Here is a 23388-nt window from a genome sequence, read left to right on the forward strand (position 1 = left end):
TCTGCTTTATTTGCATATTGTGGGGAAAGTCGTCTTTACTTGTTGCTGTTACAGAAGGGAGAGGGGGCGGGGCGTATCTAGTTATTTAAATCCTTGTGGCAACCGCAGTTTATGCAGCCCGATAAAATCAGCAATTGGCTGGCAATTTATGAAAATTATAATTCTGCTTGGGGCTACAAATAACCTTCGGTTCTACTACAGCTACTATATTGTCGAGCTTGGCTACACTTCGAACCAATAGGGCGGATACGTAATTTATGCAACTGCATATGGATGGAAGAATAGAACTCTCATGTTGCACGCTCATAAAATTGTGGCACTCGTTTAAAAAGCTTGCGGCTGTAAATACTACATATTTTCGATTACCTATGCGATACAAATATTACGCTTTCAATTGTAACGTATTTTCAAAAGCTCAAAAAGCTCTTTTGCCGTTTTATAGCAGCGAGCTTTAGTCTTGGTTTCTTTCCGTTGAGCTTGCCACATTTGAAGTAAACTTTTAGGGCCAAGTGGTAACACTGCATAGAGAGAGAGAGAGCGAGAGAGAGAGAGGGAGAGAGAGAGACAATAAAGAGAAAAAGAGAACTAGATAGAGAGAGAGAGAAATCAGTTCCTCTGGAAATTATGTTCGTCTCTCTGCGTGTCATATGCATTTTATTTACGCGCGCTTATTTAAATTTCAATTTTTCGAAAGCTTTCGTACATTTCAAAATTTAAAAGAAAAATAAAACTTCACAAAATCAAATTAATACTAATTATGAAATCAGGAATTTTTATATATTCTAATAATTTTGAGTTTAAAAATAGTTAAATATATAAACTCATTTAGTGAGAAAACCAAGATTCAAATTAAATTCCGTTAAAAAACTCTGTTCATTTTTAAAAAAATATAAAATAATTAAGAAGTAAAGGATATTTTTAAAATATGTAATAATATATCTATTTTTGCAGTCAAGACTGAGATAAAAAATTTCTTTATATTCCAAAAACCATTAATTCGATTCTAAACTGCTCTTTGCAATTTATGACATACACTTTCAATCCATAATAAAACACTTGATGTAATTTTATAAACTTTTTATTTTTATTAAAATATTTTAATTTCTTTAGATAGTTTGTTGGCTTAGAGTAAAAAGAGAAAACGTATAGGAAGTAGCAGTAGAGTAGATACAATTTTTATAATATAAATATTACAAATATATTTGTTGTTGTGTGTTCGGTATGTATGTATGTAAATTAAGACTACAAATATATGTAACTTTTTTGTAAATGCCTAGAATGGAGTGAGTTATTGAACTGAGTGAAACAATGGAGAAATTGTGGCAGTTCTCAAAGGTTTTGGCACATTTGTTTGTTTGTATAAGTTACGAGTACGAGTATGTGTGTGTGTGTGTGTGTGTGTGTGTGTGTGTGTGTGTGTGTTTATGGTAGATAGCATAGCTTTGATCGATTCGATATCTATATTAACAATAACAAATAGCTAAATGTAATAACCAAAGCACTAAGCTTCATCTGAATATTGCAGAGGCACGTCCACATTATGGTCCATAATTTTTGAGGGGGATTCTTAAATGGATGCAGGTTGAACGCATTTGCAGCTGAGGCAATTAGTTTTTTGTTTTCGTATGCTGCAGCGCGTTCAGCTCGTCCTTGAGCCACGTCTGCCAGTTCTCCTGCGTGGGTAGAAACATAATTCTATATAGCAAGAAAAAGGCAAAAGTTGATGGCAAAAAAAAACAAAAAACAAAGCGATTCCAACACCAAGCCAAATAACTACGAGTGTTTAAGTGTGAGTGTGTGTGAGTGTGTGTGAGTGTATGCTAATAGAATATACAGTAGTTAGACAGTTTTGGGTGCCACTTTGCATTGGTTAGCGCTAATTGCATGTGTCAACAGACAGGGACAGAAATGGAGACAGAAATCGAGACAGAGACAGAACCAGAGCCAAGTTCGCAACCGGAAACCGGAAATGCTTAACTACGAATTCCAACCATGTGCGTGTTTATCAATCTGTCTGCTCTGCGTGTATATATATGTTCGAGTGTGTGTGTGTATTTCTATATGTGTGTATGTAGGATATCTATTTGCTTTGGCTGTGTTTTTAGTGTCTGAGTTTCTTTGCTGTTTGCGTTTGCTTTGGTCGTTTTCGGTTTCATTTTCGGTTTCAGGTTTTTCAGCTCCATACGTTTTTAGTCGTTGTTATGCAAATTCTCGTGATATTCATCATATTCGTTTTCATTATCTTCCGGCTGCTCCTCCTCCTCGTCATCCTCCTGCTCATAATCGCTGGCATTGCTCTCCGGCTGTGTGACATCTGGTAAATAATCCTTGTGCATGGGCGTTGAGATAATGGTCTCCTTTATATCCATGTGTGTCATTTGCGTGTGTGTGTGTGTTTTATTTTTGTGTTAGTGTGCAAAAGCATAAGTTAGTTAGTTTATGACTACATAAACAACAATTATAAGAAATACGAGTACACAGAAATCTTTATAAGAATTAACAAAAATAATGCTAAAAATACCAAAATCGGGCGACAGAAAAATTTGAAATTTTGAAATTAGGTAAAAAAAAATTAGAATAGCAAAATAATAAAAGTTGGAACTCAAAAATAAATAAGAAAATCCGAAATGGAAAGTCAAAAAAAAAAACGACTCGGAATAAAATATTTGTTATTAAAAATAACACATGTTAGCAGTTTGATATACTAGTAATTAGGAAATTTAAATGAGTAAAACAAAATTAATTATTCACAAATTAATTAGGATATACAGAACTGAAATTGCAAAATTGTAGAAAATCGGAATTAAATAAATTGAATACAAATTTAGTGAGTTTAAATAAAATATTTTCGGTTTTTAATTTACCACTTATTATTTGCTATTACTTTTTAATATTTTGAGTAAGGAACTAACAAAAATATCATCTTGTCGAATATTCGTTTATTTAATTTATTTTTTCGAAAGATCTAACAGCTTGTTTATTTTTATTATAATTTTTCAATTCTGCATATTATTCTTAAAAAAATTTTCAAGCGTATGCTTCATATAATTTCAGTTCCTATTTTGGTATCTTTAAATTATATTCATCACTTTTTTTTTGGTCTTAGTAGTTGCAAATTCTTACAAAAATATTCCGTACTGTGTAAAGAGTTTAATTTGTGGCACATGCAAATTTCCACGTTTTGACCAAATTGAAAGTGAATTACGAGTACGAATATTTTCGCATGCTAACCTTTGGCGGCCGCCAACCGCAGCCCGGCAATGGCAGCCCGTCAACGCCCAGCGGACAGGGTGCGTCCAGACCGGGCACACCCTGTTCGCCCTTGTCGCCGCGATCTCCTTTCCGGCCTCGCTTACCCGGCGGACCAGCATCCCCTCGTGATCCCTGTTCGCCACGTGGACCTTCCTGGCCGGGAATGCCGTCGGTGCCCTTTTTTTTTGTTAAGTGTATGTGTATTTGTATGTACGTGTGTGTGTGTGTGTGTGTGTGTGTGTGTGAGTGTGGGTCAACAAAGTTGAGATACATGTAGGGTTTTTGCATAGTTGAAAATAACAGTGTACGACGCCAAAAGAGACAGAGGTGCATGCATATAAGAAGAGAAAAAAATAAACAATAAAAAGAAGAAACACAAATTATTCAAATTAGCAACCACATAAGGTAAATAACAACACATGGATGTGTGTGTGTGTGTGTGCTTGTGTAAGTGCGTATACATATACGAGTAAAGTTACTTGAATGTAAATATATCTAAAGTTAACCCAATTTATGCAAACTTTGCTTACCGGCAGTCCTGGATCACCGCGTTCCCCCTTGTGTCCCGTCTCGCCCTGAGCACCCTGTAACAAAAATAAATATTTGATAATTTAAATAAAGTGCTTAAGCAAACAATGTACAGTTGGTCAAGTAATTGTTTTGACATGTAATGCTATTAACGAGATCTATTGAGCTTAACTATATACAGAAATTAAAAGCAGATATGTGTTTTATTAAAAAAGATTTATTGAAATCTATTGAGTTAAATTTTAAAAACATTTAATAAACAAGTTTGTGATTTTAAAATTAAATAAAAAATTAGATAAAATGGATTTAACTATTTATAAAAAGTACAAAATCAATCATTTAATTAAGAAATATGTTTATCAATAGGAACATATGTATTTGTATATTTAAAAAAAAAAACACTAAATATGTTAATATTTGATACATTTAAAAAAATGAAAAAAATGTTATAAGATCTAATGCGTTTGTTTTTTATTAAATTCAAACAAGAGTATTTTAAAAAAACCTATAATGTGATCAGAGGGCTTAACTACTTTTAAAAATAAAAAAAAATTGAGTACTCTAATATTTTAGTCAAAACAATTACTTGACTCAGTGTAAATATTTCGTAAGCCTTTTAAAATACCTTCATGCCATCCAAACCTGGTGGACCCTGTAGCAATGGAGAATGAAAAGCATAAGCATCAGATTAGAGAGCGGCTAAAAAAAAGTGTGTCCTTATTTTGTCGCATAGTGTTGTGTGTTTTTGTTGTTAATTTTTTATAGGACATACACACAAGTTTGTTTTTTTGTTTGTTTTAGTAAAAAACCATCACTTTATTGGAAATGCATAATTAATATGAAAATGATATTGATTTCGTTAGCCGCTTATAATTTTATAATTTGCTTTCCTGTCAAGGCGTTGTCCTTGGATAAGCGTATTTCCCATACACATTCTGTTATCATTGTGGCAAATTGGCAAACATACACGTACATACACAATCTCTACATGTATAGACATAAATACACATAAATACATACATAAGTATAATTATATTATTTAATTGCAAAAACTTTGTTTAGTACGTAATTAACAAATGTACACTTACGATTAACGTTAGCTGCTTATAATGTCAATTCTCTTTTTGTTTTTTACTTTCATTATTTTTGTGTAGTTTATGTTTTAATTTAAGGTTAAGGTTAAAGTTAAGTGGAATGCGCATTTGCTGATCGAACAATTCATTATTCTAGCCTATGGAACTCGAATACAATGAATTTAGTTAGGCAAAAGTTGGAGAGATTTAGATAGATTGATAGAGTATGAAAAAATTGGAATTAGTTGGACGTTATTACACTGTCCATCATTGCAAAAGCTGAGTAGGTTTTATATCTTATTGTTAGTTGACATTTTATATACATCTCGAGTTTGGCTAATCCATTCGTAAAGAGTTGATTAAATGAAAATTGACATGCTAAAGTGTTATGAGATTAGAAGGTAGGTTTTTCATTTTGGGACTGACGTATCTAATTGAAAACAAATTGACATATTCTTTTTGATTGAGCGAAACATTCTGCGTAATCCTTTTAGGCTTATTTCCATAAAATGCATTTGGTATTTGTTTAATGCAAACATGCTAATAATGACCCACTTTTTATCATTTTATATATTCGTATATACTCGTTTAATTGAATTCGTTTGCATTTGCCATTCATTGTGTTTCATTTGACATTTTTTTCTTTTTAGCGCATATCATATTCTCGTTTTTAAATATAAATTAATATTTTATTACAATATGTCAATCGTTTTGTGAATTTGCGATTAGTTAGTTTGAAAGTTGCAAATTTGCACTATACTATAGTTAATTTATTTGAGATGTTCAATGAAACCAATAGGATACATGCTACATTTATGTTATTCGTGTATTATCAAGAACTCTTTAAGCTGTATAGAGCAGGGATCGTAATAATTATAGTTTTTTTTTAATATAAATTATAATATAAAAACTATTTGTGGATTTAGACAAAATTTAAAAATGTCTTTTAATTTCTGATCTTTATAAAAAAATTATACAATTATAAAAGGTTTTGCAATATATATATTTTATTTTAAGATTTATTTTAAAAAATAGTAATTTCATCATTTTTTATTTGAAAATAAACGTCAATTGTATTATGACTTTTAATTGAATATTAAAATATAAAGTTTACTCTAACATTTTTTTGTTAAGATAAAAAAATAATTGAAATAATTAATATAAACTTTATCCTGTTACCAGGAATTTTTTCTGTACTTATTTTTCCAACTCATATTTTTTATAAGCAATCCCTGGTATGACGGATGGCTGAAAAATCTTTAATATTTGTGGATAAGGGTATTCTGAGGCCGTTATATATTATTTTTGTTGTTGCTGTTGTTCACCGGCCCGCCGATGTCACATGTATTTGCAAATATTTTTTTGTGCTGTCATACAATACTAGACGGTATTTTATTTGATATACACAAATGTATATGTATAAATAGATTTATTTCAACTTTAGCCTAACTAATTTATGTGACTGCGCGCTTCGTAGTGAAGTTAAACATACATAACATTGAAAAATATGCACAATTGGAAGATAGCTCTTTGTTGTTATCGCATGGCATTACATTTATTTACGAGTATGCTGAGATTCGTTATCATTTATCATTTATTTGTATTTGTGTTTTGTATTTGTATTTGTATTTTCTTTGCTGTAGACATAAAAACACATCGAACTGGATAATTTAGTAATGCTAGTTTACAGTTTAAAGTGAATTACTGTGCCTCTGGCTAAATGTTTTGTTTCACTTACATGTATTTAAGTTAGATTTAGTTGAGGATTTATTTTTTTATTAAATCTATCTTTCTTTTCTTTTCATTTTTCGTTAGTCAAGCACTGAAGCACTTTGGCAATATCGTTTTGTATCCTACAAATTGATTACTCGACAAAGCCTCTGGACGGCACCTAAGACAATGCAACAACATAACAATGCAGCTATTGAATGGAGCAACAGGAGAAACTTGAAATTTATAATGATTGAGAGGCAATCAATAAAAGATACTGTTTTTTTTTTTAAATAACGCCCACATACTGATTTAAGTTTCACTTTTTCATGTGCCACGGTGCGTATGATTTATGCAACTGCTGCTCGGATATGCTCGGAAATTTCGCACAGAGTGAAGAGCGGCAAATGAAATGCAATTAAAATATTTGCATTGTATATTTGTTGTATGCATGTTTGTTTGTTTATTTGTTTGTTTGTTTGTTTGGCTCTTTGTGCTTATTTGTGTACTTAACTCATTCGCATTCTGTATATATATATGTATATGTTAAGGTATATGTATGTATTTGTATATGTATATGTATTGTGTATATGTATTTGACTGTCAAATGAACTGAATTTTGTGGCTTGACTCAATTGATAGATGTAAATATGTTCGATCTTTGTATAGAAATAATTACACTCACTTATTTCTGTTTCTGTTTCTGATTCTGTTTGTCTGTCTGTTTGTATATATAATATAAATACTCATTAAACTCTCTGCTCACCACACAATTCTCTTGGCTCTGTTTTATTTCAGTTGATATGAATTTATAATTTATATTTATTAAGAGTTCTTCGGTTAGTCGCATGCACTTTTATTTTAACTCATTTGGGTTCAGGGGTCTCCTTAATTAAATATATACAGTTAGTCAAGTAATTGTTTTGACTAAGAAGAATATGCACATATTTAAAGAAATATACTTTTTTTTGGTTTCTTGTTTGTTTTTACATTTTTTTCAGAGTTGCTTATGTTTCTTAAAATAGTTTGAATAAGTTTAAAATAAGTTGTATTGGTTTTTATTGTTTTTAAAAGTAAAAGAAATGTGTGTGCATATTTTTCTTTGACAAAACAATTACTAGCCTAACTGTGCGTGTACTTAGATACACATACATATATATTTATTTATATATCTTTATATCTATGGGGAGATTCATAGCTGACATGCTTGCTTGCTTTGAGTTTGGTATGTATGTATGTACATTGGGCGATTGTATGTACAACTTGATATACATACATATACACATAGATCTGTTTACGCTATATACGTTACAATATGCGACTATATAAATAGATATAGACGATAAAACTGAACGACGTTAATAATTCCTATGCATGTTTTTTTATGCATTTTTTTTTTATATTTTGTTTTTTTTTTCGTATTTCCTCGTTTGCTCGATTGCCTCGTCTGTATATGTGTGTGATGAGTGTCTGTGTGTGTGTGTGTGTGTGTGTAGAAATGAGTGTGAATTGCGTGTGTGTTTATGTTTGTTTATGTAGCTTTATGTCGCATTTCATTTCACTTTTAGCGCAATGTGCTTGTTATTAATTATTAAAGTTGTATTAGTAGTCGCCCCACACCTGTTCCAGGTACAAAGAGAGAGAGAGAGAGAGAGAGAGAGAGAGAGACACGAACACATATAAGCGGTTAGACAATGTTTAGTCACATTAAACAAATAATTAGAACAACTCAACAAATTACCAAAAAGCATAATGATCAACAACAATTTTGTAGCAACATAAAAAAGCCAAATAATTCATTTTTGATTAAGTCAATAAATTGCAAATGAAAATTAAATGCTAATCATTAGCGACTTACCGGAATTCCGGCTTTGCCCGCGGGACCAGAGGGACCAGATTCACCGCGCATTCCCATTGGACCCTGAAAGCAAAAGACAAGAATTAAAGCAACACAGTTTGGCAGAAATCAAAAATATATTTCAACTTACGGGCAAGCCCATGGGTCCTTGATCTCCCTTGTGTCCTTTTTCGCCCTGTGAGGAAAATAGAGTAATTACTTTTAGTCGCGGAACGAAATTAGGAGTTATGAAACCAAATCATTAGTAAATTAACTAATTGTTTTGAAATATATTCAGACTTTAAAATCAAGTACGTTGGTTCAGGATCCGAATCGTTTTTACCGGTACGGTTTCGGTAAATTTTTGCAAATAAATTGCTATTTTTAGTATGTTTATCAATTTTCCTTGTATTAAAAAATAGCCAAAAATATTGACTTATGAAGTTGCTGGGACAAACTTTAAGCTTCCACAACTTTCCAAAAAACTGAACCTCTTTTCAAAATGAATATCATTTTAATCATATTATGGCCTCTTAATTAAAATTCAGCATTTAAATTTAATTAATTTTGAGGAAAAGAACATTTACCCCTTTAGATTCTGGCTGCGATTTTATTGCTAAGGGTCCCCCCTTTGGAATTTTAAAAATTAAAAATTTTAAATCTCAAGCTTTTACTTCTAATCGACTGCTGATATCGTAATTCGTATAAAACAACACTTTAAATTTGTTTCTGAGACGTTTCATTTTTTTGTAAAAAATCATACTAAATTTAACAAAAATTTTAACTTGTAAAGTTGCTATGTCCAAGATTTGACTAACTTCACAGGTTCATAACTTTGTCAAAACTGAACAGATTTTCAAACGGAATGCCATTTTGATCTTGGTTTGGCCCTAAATTCATTCTGCATTCAAACTTTATCATATATAAAAAAATTTTATTTTCGGTCAAGATCTTGGTTTTGATTTTAAAGCATAGGGTCCCCCCTTTGGATTTTTGAAATTTGAAAATTTTAAATCTTAAGTGTTCACGTTTAATCAACTCCTTATATCGTAATTAGTATAAAACAACACTTTAAAATTGATTCTGAGACATTTCATTTTTCTGTAAAAAATCATGCTAAATTTGACAAAAATTTTGACTTGTAAAGTTGATATGTCCAAGGTTTGACTAACTTCAAAGATCCATAACTTTGTCAAAACTGAACCGATTTTCAAACGGAATGTCATTTTGATCATGGCTTAGCCTTCTGATTTATTTTGGATTTAAATTTAGTCAATTTCATAAAAATAATTTTTCATCTCTAGATCTTGATTTGAATGGAGTTTAAAAAAACAACCAAAACAACTATGTTTTTAGTGTTCATAAAATATATAAAAAATGCACTTACAGGATCACCTTTGCGTCCATCCAATCCGCGCTCGCCTTGACTGCCAGTGTGTCCTGGGGGACCCATAGGACCAGGTGGACCTGGAGGACCATATAGCTGTGGGGGATAAAATCAGAAGTAAATTCAGTAAAGGAAGAGCTGAAATTGGAAGAATTGACTTACGTATTCAATTGTGGGCATATGTGGAGCATCGGACATTCCATCGTCCTGCCGACGACGCATCTTGCGGTACTAAAATGGCATTGATGACAATTAATTATCGATAAGATTTATCGATTAGCTGCTACTCACCGAATCGCCACGATCGCCCTTGTCTCCCTTGACACCCGGATAGCCTGGAGGTCCGGGCAGACCAGGAGGTCCCATCAGACCAGGTGGACCAATATCGCCGCGATCTCCCTTCTCCCCAGGTGGTCCCTGGTAGCCTGGCAGTCCCGGAGGACCTTCAATGCCCGGCTCCCCAGGCAGACCATCCAGGCCACGTGGACCCAAGGATCCCGGCTCTCCAGGCTCACCTGGCTCACCCTTGCTGCCATCGCGTCCATCTCGTCCGTCCTTGCCGGATGTGCCCGGTGGTCCGGGTGGACCGCGCAGCAGTGTGACTGGCGGCTCATCGTAGTCATCCTCCAACTTTGTGCCACCAGGTCCAAATATCTGTTCACATTTGCAAATGCGTTTCAAGTTTGTGAAGGGGGAATGGAAAAGAGATACGAAGGCAAATTTAGTGAGAAGATTAATTTATGCCACGTGGCGCCGCCTGAGGCGTTGCACGCGCTCATTCCACACACGCACACACAGTCAAACACACACACACACACACCCCACACACACACACACACACACACACTCGCTTTGATGGCGCAACAAAAGCGGCGCATAATTCGTTGGCAGTACTCGGTCCACCCATTGCACTGTGGGGCAGCTTGTCAATATTTTGACATACATTTTTTTCTTGATTTATTTTGTATTCTTACAGATTTTTAATAAAAATTATGTACCAGTTTAGTTGTGAATTTAAAATTTTTCTGTCCTATTATGTTAAACATTTAATAAATTTTTTTTTAATACATTCGGACCAATTTTACCAATTCTCTCAATTGCAATGAGTGGGGAACTAAGCAACAGTATAATGCTCCCATCAAAACTTTTCTCTATAGAACTCATATTAACTACTCATGGATATTTATTTATTTTGCAAATTTATTACTCAAGATATTATTCTTTAAAAATTCTCAGAAAAACGATAAGTACGATAATCTAAACCAGTGTTGTATTATTATTTCATTTCAGAAACATTTTGCATATAAAATCTATTTGAGTTGCCGAATTTAAGTCTGATAAAGTGCAAAAATATAATTTTGAAGTACTTAGCATAAATGCAACTTGAGAAAATACATTTTATGAAATCCTATAAAAGTGGAAGTGAAAACCTGAACAGGCCTGTATAAAATACTTTTTCTAAACTCATGTGATATTTTTTCCTACTTTTGGAAAACACTGATCTACATAGTTTTTTATATTAAATCAATGACTTGTAAAGCATTTCATAACTGTAGGTTTGAATAGCAACTTAAGATATATTTTGACTTAAATATAAAAAAAACTTTATTTTTAATGCAAAAAAACCAAAACTAAAATACCATTTAAAATTGGTGTTTTTTTGCTTTTTAATATCAAATATATCTTTGATAAAATTTAAATTAATTACGAATATAAGGGCCTGTACTATATCTATTAGAAATAAAAAAAAAGTAAGAAAAAATAGATTGAAAAGAAAAAAAGAGGAATGTTAGAAATTCGACGCAGCTTTACCATAGTGCATTGGGCGTTGGGGAGTGTAGCGATTGGTGGAGGTGGTACAGTGACTGTGGTGGGTGTTTCTAAAAAGGGGGGGGTAGAGGGGTGGAGATTTTCGGTAGCCGCTGCGCCGCAGTGAAAGTCTTTTGTGTGCCGCGAAATTGTGTTAAGTGCAAGTTGAAGCTGAGTTCATACTCGCATCACATTCACAAACTTAGACAATGCTGGCATAGAAAAACCTTTAAAATTCACAGAGCGCAGAGAGTGGGCGACTAAGAAAGTGGTGGCTAAGAGAGTGGTGGCTAAGAGAGAGTGGTGGCGAGGGAGTGCGAGTCGAAAATAAAGTCAAGCAGCGACGTGCTTCAAGTGCGGTGCGCGAGTCTCATTTTAAGCGTATGGGTGTGTGTGTGTGTTTGAGTGTGTGTGAACGTGTATGTGTGTGTGAGTGTGAGTGTGCGTATGAGTGTGTGTGTGAGAGTTTGTGTATACACTGAAAAAAAAGACCAACTTCTAATATCAAGAGGCGGCGGCTCGAATCCCACTCATAACATATTAAAATAACATTTATTAAATTACTAAAACAGAAAAAAGTTTAAATAAATCAAAATTAAAAAAAAAAAAAATTATAAATATAAAAAATAATTTATATATTTTTTATTTTTTGATTTTAATTTTAAGAACATTTATTTTGAAATTAAGAACTTGGTCTTATTTAAAATGTTCTTACAATCAAGATGTGTTCTCTTAATTTAAGAATTTTATGTTCTCAACGCATTTTTTAGACCAAAAATCTTAGTTCTGAGACCAAAATCTTGATTTTAGAACATTTTTTTTTTATCAGTGTAGAAAATTTTATGTGTGTGCAACGTTCTTTGCCATTGTTCATATGTGTGTGTGTGTGTGTGTGCTTGTGCTTGGTGCCAAAATGAAAGATAATGAATTGGTTTTTGCTGCACTCGCTTCTCAAGTATTTTCGTTGCATATTTTCCAAGACCAACAAACGCATCGATGAAACCACAACATTCCATCTATCTATATCCCTTTCTTTTACTATTTTTCCTGCTTCGCTTCTATACACACATTTAGGCCACATTTGGGATTCAGAAATTGGCAAACGCACTTGGTTCGCATTGCAGACTTGGAAAACTAAAATGTGTTTAATGAAAACAAGAGCTTTTATAGAACGTATGCTAAGGCAAAAATTACAGCACCAAGAGCTAAATAAAAAAAAAAATAAAAGCCGCTTTCTAAAAAATTTAAAAACACTAAGAACTTAGAAAATAGAGTTACAAATAAATTTGTTTAAAGATGTTTCGACCAAGCCAGCTGAAATACGATTTTGATGCTAAGGGTCCCCCCTTTGATATTTCGAAAATCCAAAATTTTAAATCTCAAGTTTTTACTTTTAATCGACTCCTTATATCGTTATTAGTATAAAACAACACTTTAAATTAGATTCGGAGGCCTTTCATTTTCTTATAAAAAATCATGTCAAAATTAAGAAATATTTTGACTTATAAAGTTGCTAGGTCAAAGGCTTGAGCAACTTCAAACTGTCATAACTTTGGCAAAACTTAAACGATTTTCAAGCGGAATGTCATTTTGATCTTGGTTTGGCCTCTTAATTAAATCTGCATTCAAATTGTTTTCATTTAGAAAATTCAATATTTTTCGACTACGCCAGCCAGAATGCGATTTTACAGCATAGGGTCACCCCTTTGATATTTTGAAAATTTGAAATTTTAAATCTCAAGTTTTCACTTTCAATCAACTCCTTATATCGTAATTAGTATAAAACAACACTCTAAGCTTGATTTTGTGACCTTTCATTTTTCTGCAAAAAATCATGTGAAATTGAACAAAAATTTGGACTTGTAAAATTGCTAAGTCAAAAATTCCCCCAACTTCAAAGTTTCATAACTTTGTCCAAACTGATTCGATTTTCAAGTGGAATGTCATTTTGATCATGATTTGAGCTTAAAATTTATTCTGCGTTTAAATTTAATAAATTTCGTAAAAAAAATTTTTTTCTGTAGATTCTGTACAGATTTTCGGGTACCATAACTCCATTTGAGTAGTTTGAGATTTGAAGAAAATGTTTGCATAAAATTGTTTATTTGCATGATAATAATCACTTTAAAATTACCACTGTTGATAAGTTTGTAACTTTATATTAAATAGAATCAAATGCCACACACAATAATTTCATTCAACAAATTGTTCAGTTGTGTCTTATTCTTTACAAAATGGTATTCTTTTTAATCTTTTATCTGTTCTTGTTGCTCAGGCAGGAGAAACAATTGGGTTTTATTGCAGTTCTGACTGCCGTTTTGTTGTCTAAGGAAGTGCCGTACTTACAGATATTAAAACACAGCAACAACAACAGCCAAACAATGCAAAACGCTTAACACACAAAAACACACACTCACACACATATGTGAGTTGGGCATATGCCTAAGTGATCCTTCGAAATGGCGACCGTTCGTTCGTTTAAATGCACAAAAACAAAAGGAAAAGGTAGAAAGAATACAACAAAAATAGCAGCAACAACAAGGAGAAGGACTTGAATCTAACTAGGGTCTTTAAGGGGCTGAAAAGGGATCTGGCAGGGGGATTGGAGCAACGACCATGACGTCATGACGGCTTACCGCAAATGCACTTGCCACTTGCCACTGCCACAAGTAACTTTTGCTCCTTTATGCATACTCATATAATGCGCAGCTCATCTGCATCGTGTGTGTGTGTGTGTGTGTGTTTGTGTGTGTGTGTACCATCACACAACTTTTACACAATGTTGGCAAGTCTCTTGGGGGAAAGTGTTAAGTGTAGAGAAAAAGAGAAGGGCATGAAAAGTGGGTAGAAGGGAATTTTGCTTTTGACTCTCTGAATTTCCGCTTCCGCTTTGCGTGCGCCATTGTTGGTGGTAGCTGGGAAGAAAGAGGGGGGAAGGGATCCCGGTGATTAGTCGCCCATTTGTAGAGCAATTAAAGCGCATGAAATTAAAGCGCACGCTTAACATTTGCTCTGCGTGTGGCACTGCCGATAATTGAGGCACATTCTCTGGGATTAACAGCCCACATTTCTTGTCAGACTCTCAGTCAGTCAGTCAGTCAGTCAGTGCGTCTGTCAGTCGATAAACAAATGCTGGCGACAAATCAACGACTGTCGAAAGGAAAAAAACATACAAGTAAGAACACTTTATTCGAGTTTCCGACTATCAAATACCCATTACTCAATATAAATATATTTAATATTTGAATATATGATTTTTTAGCTTCACCTAAAACAGGCTTAACTATCGTTATATTTAACCGATATTGTAAATTTAAAATTATTGCATACTTTGACCTCGAATTTAACGCACTTGCAGGTCGAATTTTCCAAAACGCCGTCTTAAACGTCGATGATTTTTTTATATCTGTGTTGTGTTAACATTTCAAACTTGTAGCTTAAGCTGTTTGGCCTGTACAATGCTCAATGAATGAGGACAAAGAGATTTATAACTAAAATACCCTTATACTCTGCGATTAATGGGTATAAAAAGGACCAACTCAAGGTTTAAAGGCTTTAAGGCGATGCTAGCGGCAGTTGCGATAAATAACATAAATAAAAGATACAGAGCCAAAAGTGAATTGGGCAAATGTTTGTTAGCCATTCTCGATTCTTCATTTAGCATTCTCAATTCTCTATTCTCGGTTCTACTCTCTCCTCTCTCTTCTCCCTTCTCTATTTTGGCAAGGACGTTTGTTGGCGCAGCTGCCTAACTACGATAAAAACTTCTTGTCTGCCTTTTCGACCGTCTCATTTCAGTATGGGCCACTTTCTTTCCACATGTATTTGTATATGTGAATGAGTGTATGTGTGTGTGCGGGTGTTTGTGTGTGTGTATGAGTGTATGTGCCTGTGAGAAATCCATTAGAATGTATCAATATTTGTGCGAGCGCCTCGGGTTGATTTTAATTTTCAAAGTATCCAGGCACATTCACACACAAATACACACAAACAAAAGTACACACACACACACACACACATAATCACATATCTGTGAATGTTATATATGCTGTCAGCCATCTTCTCAATTATGCGTAAATATTGGAATTATTTGCACAAACGCCTTTCAATTTAAAGTTCGCCTCGCAGAATTCATTGCATACTTTCAGGCGCCTCGGTCAAGAAAATGTTTTTCGGAAGAAATTCGCTTTAATTGTAAATTAATTGCCTGAAAGCGTCAATGTCTCCAGCTGCTGCCACTGTCCCCCTTTTCGGTCCACAGTCAAGTGCAACGAGTTGTTCGCTGAGGCTCGAAGTACCCGCAATTTCCACGGAAAATGCACAGATCGAAAAAATCAAGTATTTTGTTTTAAAATCTTCACGTTTTAACTTTACTGTTTTATAAATACTTCAGTTATGAATTTAAATTGTTTGTAAAATAATTAAATTTATAATTTTACAATACCATTCTCAAAAGTTCGTTTTAAAATCTAAAATCAACGCAGTTACGTTATAATAAAAAAAAAAGCAATTTAAATCTCATTGAATTTGTTCTATTTCTACAGTTTAAATTTACGTTCAATAAATAAATAAATATATTTAAATACTCATTTCCTTTTTCTCGTTTTTATATTAAATAAGATTTCTTAGTATATTTTTTAAAGTCTGAAAATTTAAGTATTATGGTAATTTCTAAATAAAAAAATGTAATAACAATTTATATTTATATTATTTAAATATTATGTTTACTATTTTAAACAATAACTAAGCACATTTTAAACAATTTTTTATTAAATAGGAATTTAGAATTCGCAAATTTTTGATTTAAATTTATTTTAAATTAGCCTATTTTCTCTCTGTGTAGTTTTCACGGAAAATGCGGACTCAAAGGCAGACAAATGGCCGCACGTAAACGCGTTAAATTGAAAATCATTTTGATCTCAGCGACACGGCTGACACCAGCGGGGCAGTGGAGGGGTATGGCGAAATGTGGGCGTGAGGGCGTGGCCATCACGGGTCGTGCTCAAGTGCAGCATATGTCGCTTTCCCTGCCTATCTGTGTGTATCTGTGAGCGTTTGTGTTTGTGTTTGTGTGCGTGTGCGTGCGCGCATATTTTTCTCATTTTTTATATAAATTTCCTTTTGAAATTTCATATTTTCCGAGCGTCAACAAGAATAACAACAATGAAAAGAGCAGCTGAACACCGCCCGAGGTGAAAGTTTTGTAGCTCGTTTCCGACTTCCTCTATTCCTCTTCCCCTTCCCTTCAGAAGCCATCACCCTACCCCCTGCCACCAGCTGGTCCAGCTTTTCCTGCTTGCCACAAAAGTTTACAAGAATCACACAATGGATGCGAAGTTCTTGGCAGGAACGCGGCCACATTAAATGCGTAATATGTTCCGCATCGCATCGACATCGTGGACTATGGGCAGAAAACATATTTGAAATGATCAGAGCTCAGAGTTTATACAATCTATAAAATCTAAATAAATACGACTTTTGGTACAATATGTTGCTGAGCTACTGAAACATATTTATATTTGAGTTTATTGATTAGTTATTAATATATTTTCTTAATTATTTTCTTTTATTTATTTACTCAATAAGAAAAGTTTATTTAATTTTTTTGTTTTACTCGTCCTATCTCAGAACAGTTGGTATATGTTCTTATTTAAAAAAGTAATCATTAAAAATCATTTTTTAACTTATATTAAAAGTCAGATATTCAAAGTTATTTTTAATTTTTTCTAGTTAAGAATTTGGAGCAAATATATATATTCTTGAAAAATTAATACATATTATCCTTAACTTTGGTACTAATATTTAATTTATATCATTTTTTTTCATATTTAATTATTTTTAGACAAAAAAATATTTATTGATAAATTTTTTAACATTTTCTGGTTTAGAATTCATAAGAAGCTTTGAAGCAAAATATATAATCTTGAAAAATGAACACATATCCTTAACTTTGGTAATAATATTTTTTTCTCATATTTAATTATTTTGAGCCAAAAAAAAAATATTTATTGATAATTTGTTCCATTCACTTTTTGCTACAAAATATTTGTTATAAAATTTATTTTAAATAAATATATTTATTATTTGAGTATTTTACTCAGCATTATTACTATGAAAGTCACAGATTAACTAAGTAAGAACTTTTTATTTAAATTTAATATTTTAATTCCTTGGAAATTTTTTTTTAGCACAGATTTGCAGTTTTTGCCCATTGTTTAATGCAGCCCGGAACAAGGAGAAAGTCAAGTTGCGTTGTAAAAATTTCGCGTGATTTCATTTTGCCGCTAACATTGTTGCTGATGTTGGCGATAATGTTGATGTTGTTGTTGTTGCTGTTGTTGTTGTTACTGTTGTGATATTGTAATATGCCGGAAATTCGGAAGTATTTAGGGAAATCGTTGCCAAGGATTTCGCATTTCTCCCGCACAACCACAAAATGGCGCACCAACAATGCGAACTTCCTCATCCCCCTTCCACTCCACAACCATTCCTAACGGAGGGGAGGATTTGCAAAGTTACATACGTGAAATGTAGCCACTTTTGGAGCTGCCTCACCCTTCCCGTCCTCTTTTACCCCTCCCCTGCTCAGTGCCACACGCGTGCCTATAAATTTTCAGCGAGTTTAGGGCGGGTTTTTTTTTGTTGTGTGGGCGGGGTCATTTATTTGGTGTCGCTAACTTGAGATTTTTATTTGGCTGCATGCGTAACTACGTACGTTACATAGTACGTACATAGATATCCGTGTGCTCGTAGATTCCTATCCGGTATTTCTTTATTCAATCGGTTTTTGTTGCTCCCTCAGCGATCTCATCATCGGTTGCCATCAAATAAAAGTTACGCACACCCCAGGGGCAACATTACAAGTCACCCACACACACACACACACACACACACACACACACACACACACACACCCAATGAGGCATGCTGGAATCGTGGCATGCCTCACCGATTTCATATTCAATATACTCACAGGAAAACCATATGAAGACTGACCACAAATAATTGCCGTGGGGTAAAATGGAAAATTGCACAGAAGGAAAAAAAAAAAAAAAAAGAGAATGACGGAAATTTTCCGATTTGCATGCTGCGCAGTTTTCAATGAACAATGACGTCACACACATACACACATACACACACACAGATACATACATAAGCATATGTGTGTGTGATAAACAGTTGACACTGCATTGCAGGGGGCTTATCAAATCAAGCTGCGAGGGTGGCCTGATAAGTCAGTGGAACAATGAGAAAATAAACAAAATTTTCTATGCGTATTACAGATTAAAAATATTTGAAAGATAAGGTAAATCCAAATAGTGATAAATAATAAAAATCGATAAATCGCTGATTGTGAAAGCCATATATAACTACTTCACTTCGATGTTTCCTTAGACATTGAATTCAGTAATTTAAATCGATGGAATAAATCCATCCTAAAAAATCTTCTTCTTCGAAATTAGCTAGATTATTTTTCCTACATTTTGCTGCAGTATAAATTATTGTCAAAAAAAAAAAAAAACCCAAACAAGAAGCCAAGCTTTGAAAATGTAGTAGTGTTTTAACAAAAATCGTTTTAAAAGTTGAACATGAGTAGGAAAAATTTAATATAAATAATATCTAGACTTAAAACCCAAAAATTCTACTTTTTTCAATGAATAAAAATTTTTTTGAAAAACCGGTCAAATTTTCCCAATTAGTCGACAATTTTATGCTTATATTGATCAAGGGACTTTTAAATATTTCTAACTGTCAAGAATTTGAGCTAATTTCTTTAAAAATAAAAAAAAAACGAATTTTTGGAGCAACTTGACCTATCTTATAGATTGAAGAATATAAATAGGTTTGGGAACCACAAAATAAAGTGAATTGCTCTAAAAAATATTATTATTGTTGTAAGTAGATTTGTTTCAATTCAAAAGAATTTATTATCTTGCTTAAGCCAATAACTTTACAATCCAACCTCGCTAAAAGCCAACGCAACTGAACTCAAGTCGAGCAGAAGCAATGAAAATTCCGTCTGAGATTTTCCCTAGGCTCGTGGAAAGTGTTAAGCTTATTGCGTCATTTAGGCAGCAACCAAAACGAATTGACGTCGAAAGGACGAAACCTTTGAGCGTGTGGCAGACAGGACAGACAGGACACTATGCTAAAGCAGCTACAAAAGGGAGGAAAATGGCAAATGGGATGCGAAGTGTCGTTTAGATTACACGTAAGCAACTTTAAGACTTTGATTTGCAACCAAATGCGGCACAGACGACAAAATGTTGCCACCAAGATCCAAATCGTCCGTGGTGTGCCACATGCGAGTTTGGGACTCACATTACCGAGGAGTTGCCAACTGTCAAAAAAGGGGTGGCAACTTTGTGTGACGTGTAACGAATCTGCAAGTTAAGTTTCGTTTTTTTTTCCTCCCTTTTGTCTTGAGGCAATGGCAATTTTGATGTCTCTATTTAAGTGAAAGGCAACACACACGAGCAACTTAACTTGGCCAATGCTTGTGTTAAGAAATGCGAGCTGCGAGTGAAATTTTATGCAGATTTCGAGGCCCAAAAGACAACAGACTTCAAAATGTGAAGTGACATGAGCGACGATTGTAAAATAAATTAACATAAATTTGACATAAATGCTTCAAGAACACTTTCAGGCAGAGATTGCGCTAGGAAAATGCTGCAAAAAGATTTTCAGCATAACTGTGTCACAGTATGTGAGCGTGTGTGTGTGTGTGTGAAATATTGTTTTAAGCTTTATTAAAAAATGACAACGTAAATTTAAATCTTAAAAAAAAAAAACTAAAGCTATGTCAGTTCGCATAATAAAAAGCGAATTTTTCTACATTCGCTGTGGGTAAGTCATTGGATATTCATCATACGCCCCATTGCCAGTCGCAACTCTCGCAACAACAACAACAACCTCCGCCTCATCCTCTTCTTTCTCCTCATCAGCATCAACACTCGTAGCACAGTTTGAATTTAATTTAAATTTTTAATAAGTTGCCCGATCGTAAATATTATATTGTATATTGCTGTTCATGAAACAATATGATATATATTTCTATTCAAGTATATTTGTTTCGCGTAATAAATTTAATAAAATTGCGGGTATATTTTGAATTCAATTACACAAACATAAAGTCAATGGTTAAAATACTGAATTTCATATACGTTACTGAGAGATTCGAACGGTCGGTTATAAAATATTGAGAATCACAATAAAAATGGTATCAAAGGTAACGAGTCCAAAATTTAGAATTTGTTCTTTTTAAATTTAAAAAGTACCATTCTTAAATTTATGACGGGGTTTTAAAATGTAGAAGTATTTTGATTGTTCTTTTTTTTAAACTAATTTTTAATTTGTTATATTAAAAAAATTTAAAAAAAAATTTAATGACTGTAACTTGGCTGGTGAAACATATTTGTCTGAATTTTCTTTTAAAATGGCAGGCTGGGAATCGAACACAGTTTTTTTCAAACTAAAGTTCTAGATATATCACATATCGGCTCCTATAAGCAGAGAACCATGGAACTACGATCAGTAATTCTTTTCTTTCAAAATATTTAGGGCAAATTTTCTAAAATTATGAAATGTTTTTTTCTTTAAATTTATCAATAAGTTATTTTTTTTGACGCTCTGTCATAAATCATAAATATTGTAAGTTAAATATAGAAAACAAATTTTGTAGTTTAGTTTGTATTATCTATATTTGCCTAAGCATATCGATATATCAATTGAGGGTCTTAAGTTAATTTAACTGTGTCGTGTGACACTTTTGTCTCAACGCTTAGACTTGCACATCACATCATTCCATCACATCGCAGCTCGTTCCATTAACTCCCTCCAACCCCCTTTGCACTACCCCTCACATCTTTCCCCTGGCAAACAAATTCATTTCAGATGCTAACCCATCCCATTTCTCTCCCTCACTTCCCCCTCTTCCCCTCTTTAAAAATGACGCAATATTCTCGTCTGAGCATTTTATTCTGACGAGGCGACGAAAATAACATGTCAAATTTATAATGCCTACAATTGCGTTTTTTTATGGCCACAAAAAAAAAATATAAAATAAAACGAACTGGTCGAAATTGTTGCTGTTTCGGGTTAAAGTCGTTATCTTAGGCGTGGCAATGAAGGCGTCAATGTGTTTTTCAAAACAGCACACGATCAATTCAATATTTTTACGACTTGCTAAAATAACTACAAGAAATTTCGCAATTTTTTAAAGTTTCTTCTGAATTTGCTTAACTTTTTTGTTGGCTGAAGTAAATGTGTTGATTTAAAAATGTGACGCAGAGTGTAGCCATAATTTCTTAGGCATTTACATTCACAATTTTCATTTCCATTTCCATTTTCCATTCAATGTAATGACGCTGCCTGCGCTTGGAGGTTTTCCTCGGAAAATCAAAGCGGCTGATAGTCGAAATTCGAATTGAAAAATCGACGCCCCGTTGCTGCTGCCGGGAGCTGTCACGTTTCAGTTGCCTCCTGTTCCTGCCCCTCTTGCTCCCCTTCCTGCTCATCTCTCCCCTCTGACTTAGTCGAAGATGATGGCAATTGTTGCAAATAATTTTTTATGCTCTACATTGCCTCAGTGCCTTGACTTGGCCAAGGTTTGGGTTGGGTCGCGAACTTTTGTTTGTTGCCAAAAGTTTTGTTTGTTTTGTTTTGGTTTTTATACCTGTTACTTAAAAAATAAGTAAAAGGGTATATTGTGTTCGTTGTAATGTATGTAACAGGCAGAAGTAGGCATCTCCGACCCCTTAAAGTGTATATCAGCATCAACAGCCGAGCCGATATAGCCATCCGTCTGTCCGTCTGTCTGTCTGTCCGTCCGTGTGAGCGCCTAGATCTCAGAGTCTATAAGAGATACAGATACCAAATTCGGTACACAGATTTCTATAGACCCCACGCAGGTCAAATTTGTTTTAAATTTTTGACACGCCCACAACCGCCCCCGCAAATCGCGCAAAATCACCACAACCACAGTTTTTAAGATAATACAGTTATTATGGTAAATAGCGTTATCTATTAATATTATCTACAAGCTCACTTTACCGCAGCAAGATCGGACAAGTAGAACGGGAGTAATAGCTAACCAAAGTTATTAGTAAAGTTATTATTTCAATACAATCACCTAAAAGTATGCAGTAGACTTTATTAGGCAGTAAGTTCTTTAAGGTACTTTTATATTTATTGAAATAAGTAACGGGTATATTATGGTCGGGAACTCGTCTATAGGAGTGATTTGCTTCGTGAGGAAGCTGCTGGAGATTTGCAGCCTGCCGCTTCCTATGACTTTCATTTGTTTTGACATCACGTCGCTGCAGCGGCTGAATATCAGCGGGGGCAGAATTCCATAATCGCCACATTCGAACACCGAGGCACGAGTGCGCATAGCATTGAACCAAGTGAATAAGGAAGCAGGAGGCTGGAGGCAGGAGTCATGAGGTAGAGGAAGAGTAATGGGAAGAGGATAGAGGAAAGAGGAGGGATAGGAAAGTCATGCATTACCCACAGCTAAAAGCAGACAAGTGATTCGCCAGAAAAGTTCATGTGGATTTGTAGAAACAGTTGAAGGAATACGCTGCAGTTTAGAAACAGGCAAAAAAACTTTTATAAATCCTAAAACGTACCGTCAGGTTTTGAAGTTCCCCAGGAATTAAACACAACTAACTTTAAGGTTAACTTAAAAAAAATTTTAAATAAATAATATTTATTACTAAAACAAATGTGTGGACTAGTCTTGGTAATTCTTCTTCTTAATTTAATTTAATCTTCTTATTAAAAAATATTCC

General features: G+C 33.8%; 1 protein-coding gene across 1 annotated transcript in view; it reads right to left on the reverse strand.

Annotated features, from left to right (window-relative positions):
* Positions 1-1617: 1617 nt before the first annotated feature.
* LOC117790185 (collagen alpha chain CG42342) overlaps positions 1618-23388 on the reverse strand; it is a 105649-nt gene continuing 83878 nt past the window's right edge. The window contains exons 11-20 of the mRNA XM_034629511.1: positions 10079-10441; positions 9950-10018; positions 9788-9883; positions 8552-8596; positions 8422-8484; positions 4406-4432; positions 3783-3836; positions 3232-3429; positions 2186-2357; positions 1618-1673 (exon numbers count right to left, since the gene is read on the reverse strand). Of these exons, the coding sequence (XP_034485402.1) occupies positions 2190-2357; positions 3232-3429; positions 3783-3836; positions 4406-4432; positions 8422-8484; positions 8552-8596; positions 9788-9883; positions 9950-10018; positions 10079-10441 (1083 nt within the window). The 3' untranslated portion in view covers positions 1618-1673; positions 2186-2189. The remainder of the gene's footprint in view (positions 1674-2185; positions 2358-3231; positions 3430-3782; positions 3837-4405; positions 4433-8421; positions 8485-8551; positions 8597-9787; positions 9884-9949; positions 10019-10078; positions 10442-23388) is intronic.

The sequence above is a fragment of the Drosophila innubila genome, assembly GCF_004354385.1.
Source record: "Drosophila innubila isolate TH190305 chromosome 3R unlocalized genomic scaffold, UK_Dinn_1.0 2_E_3R, whole genome shotgun sequence".
Taxonomy (NCBI): domain Eukaryota; kingdom Metazoa; phylum Arthropoda; class Insecta; order Diptera; family Drosophilidae; genus Drosophila; species Drosophila innubila.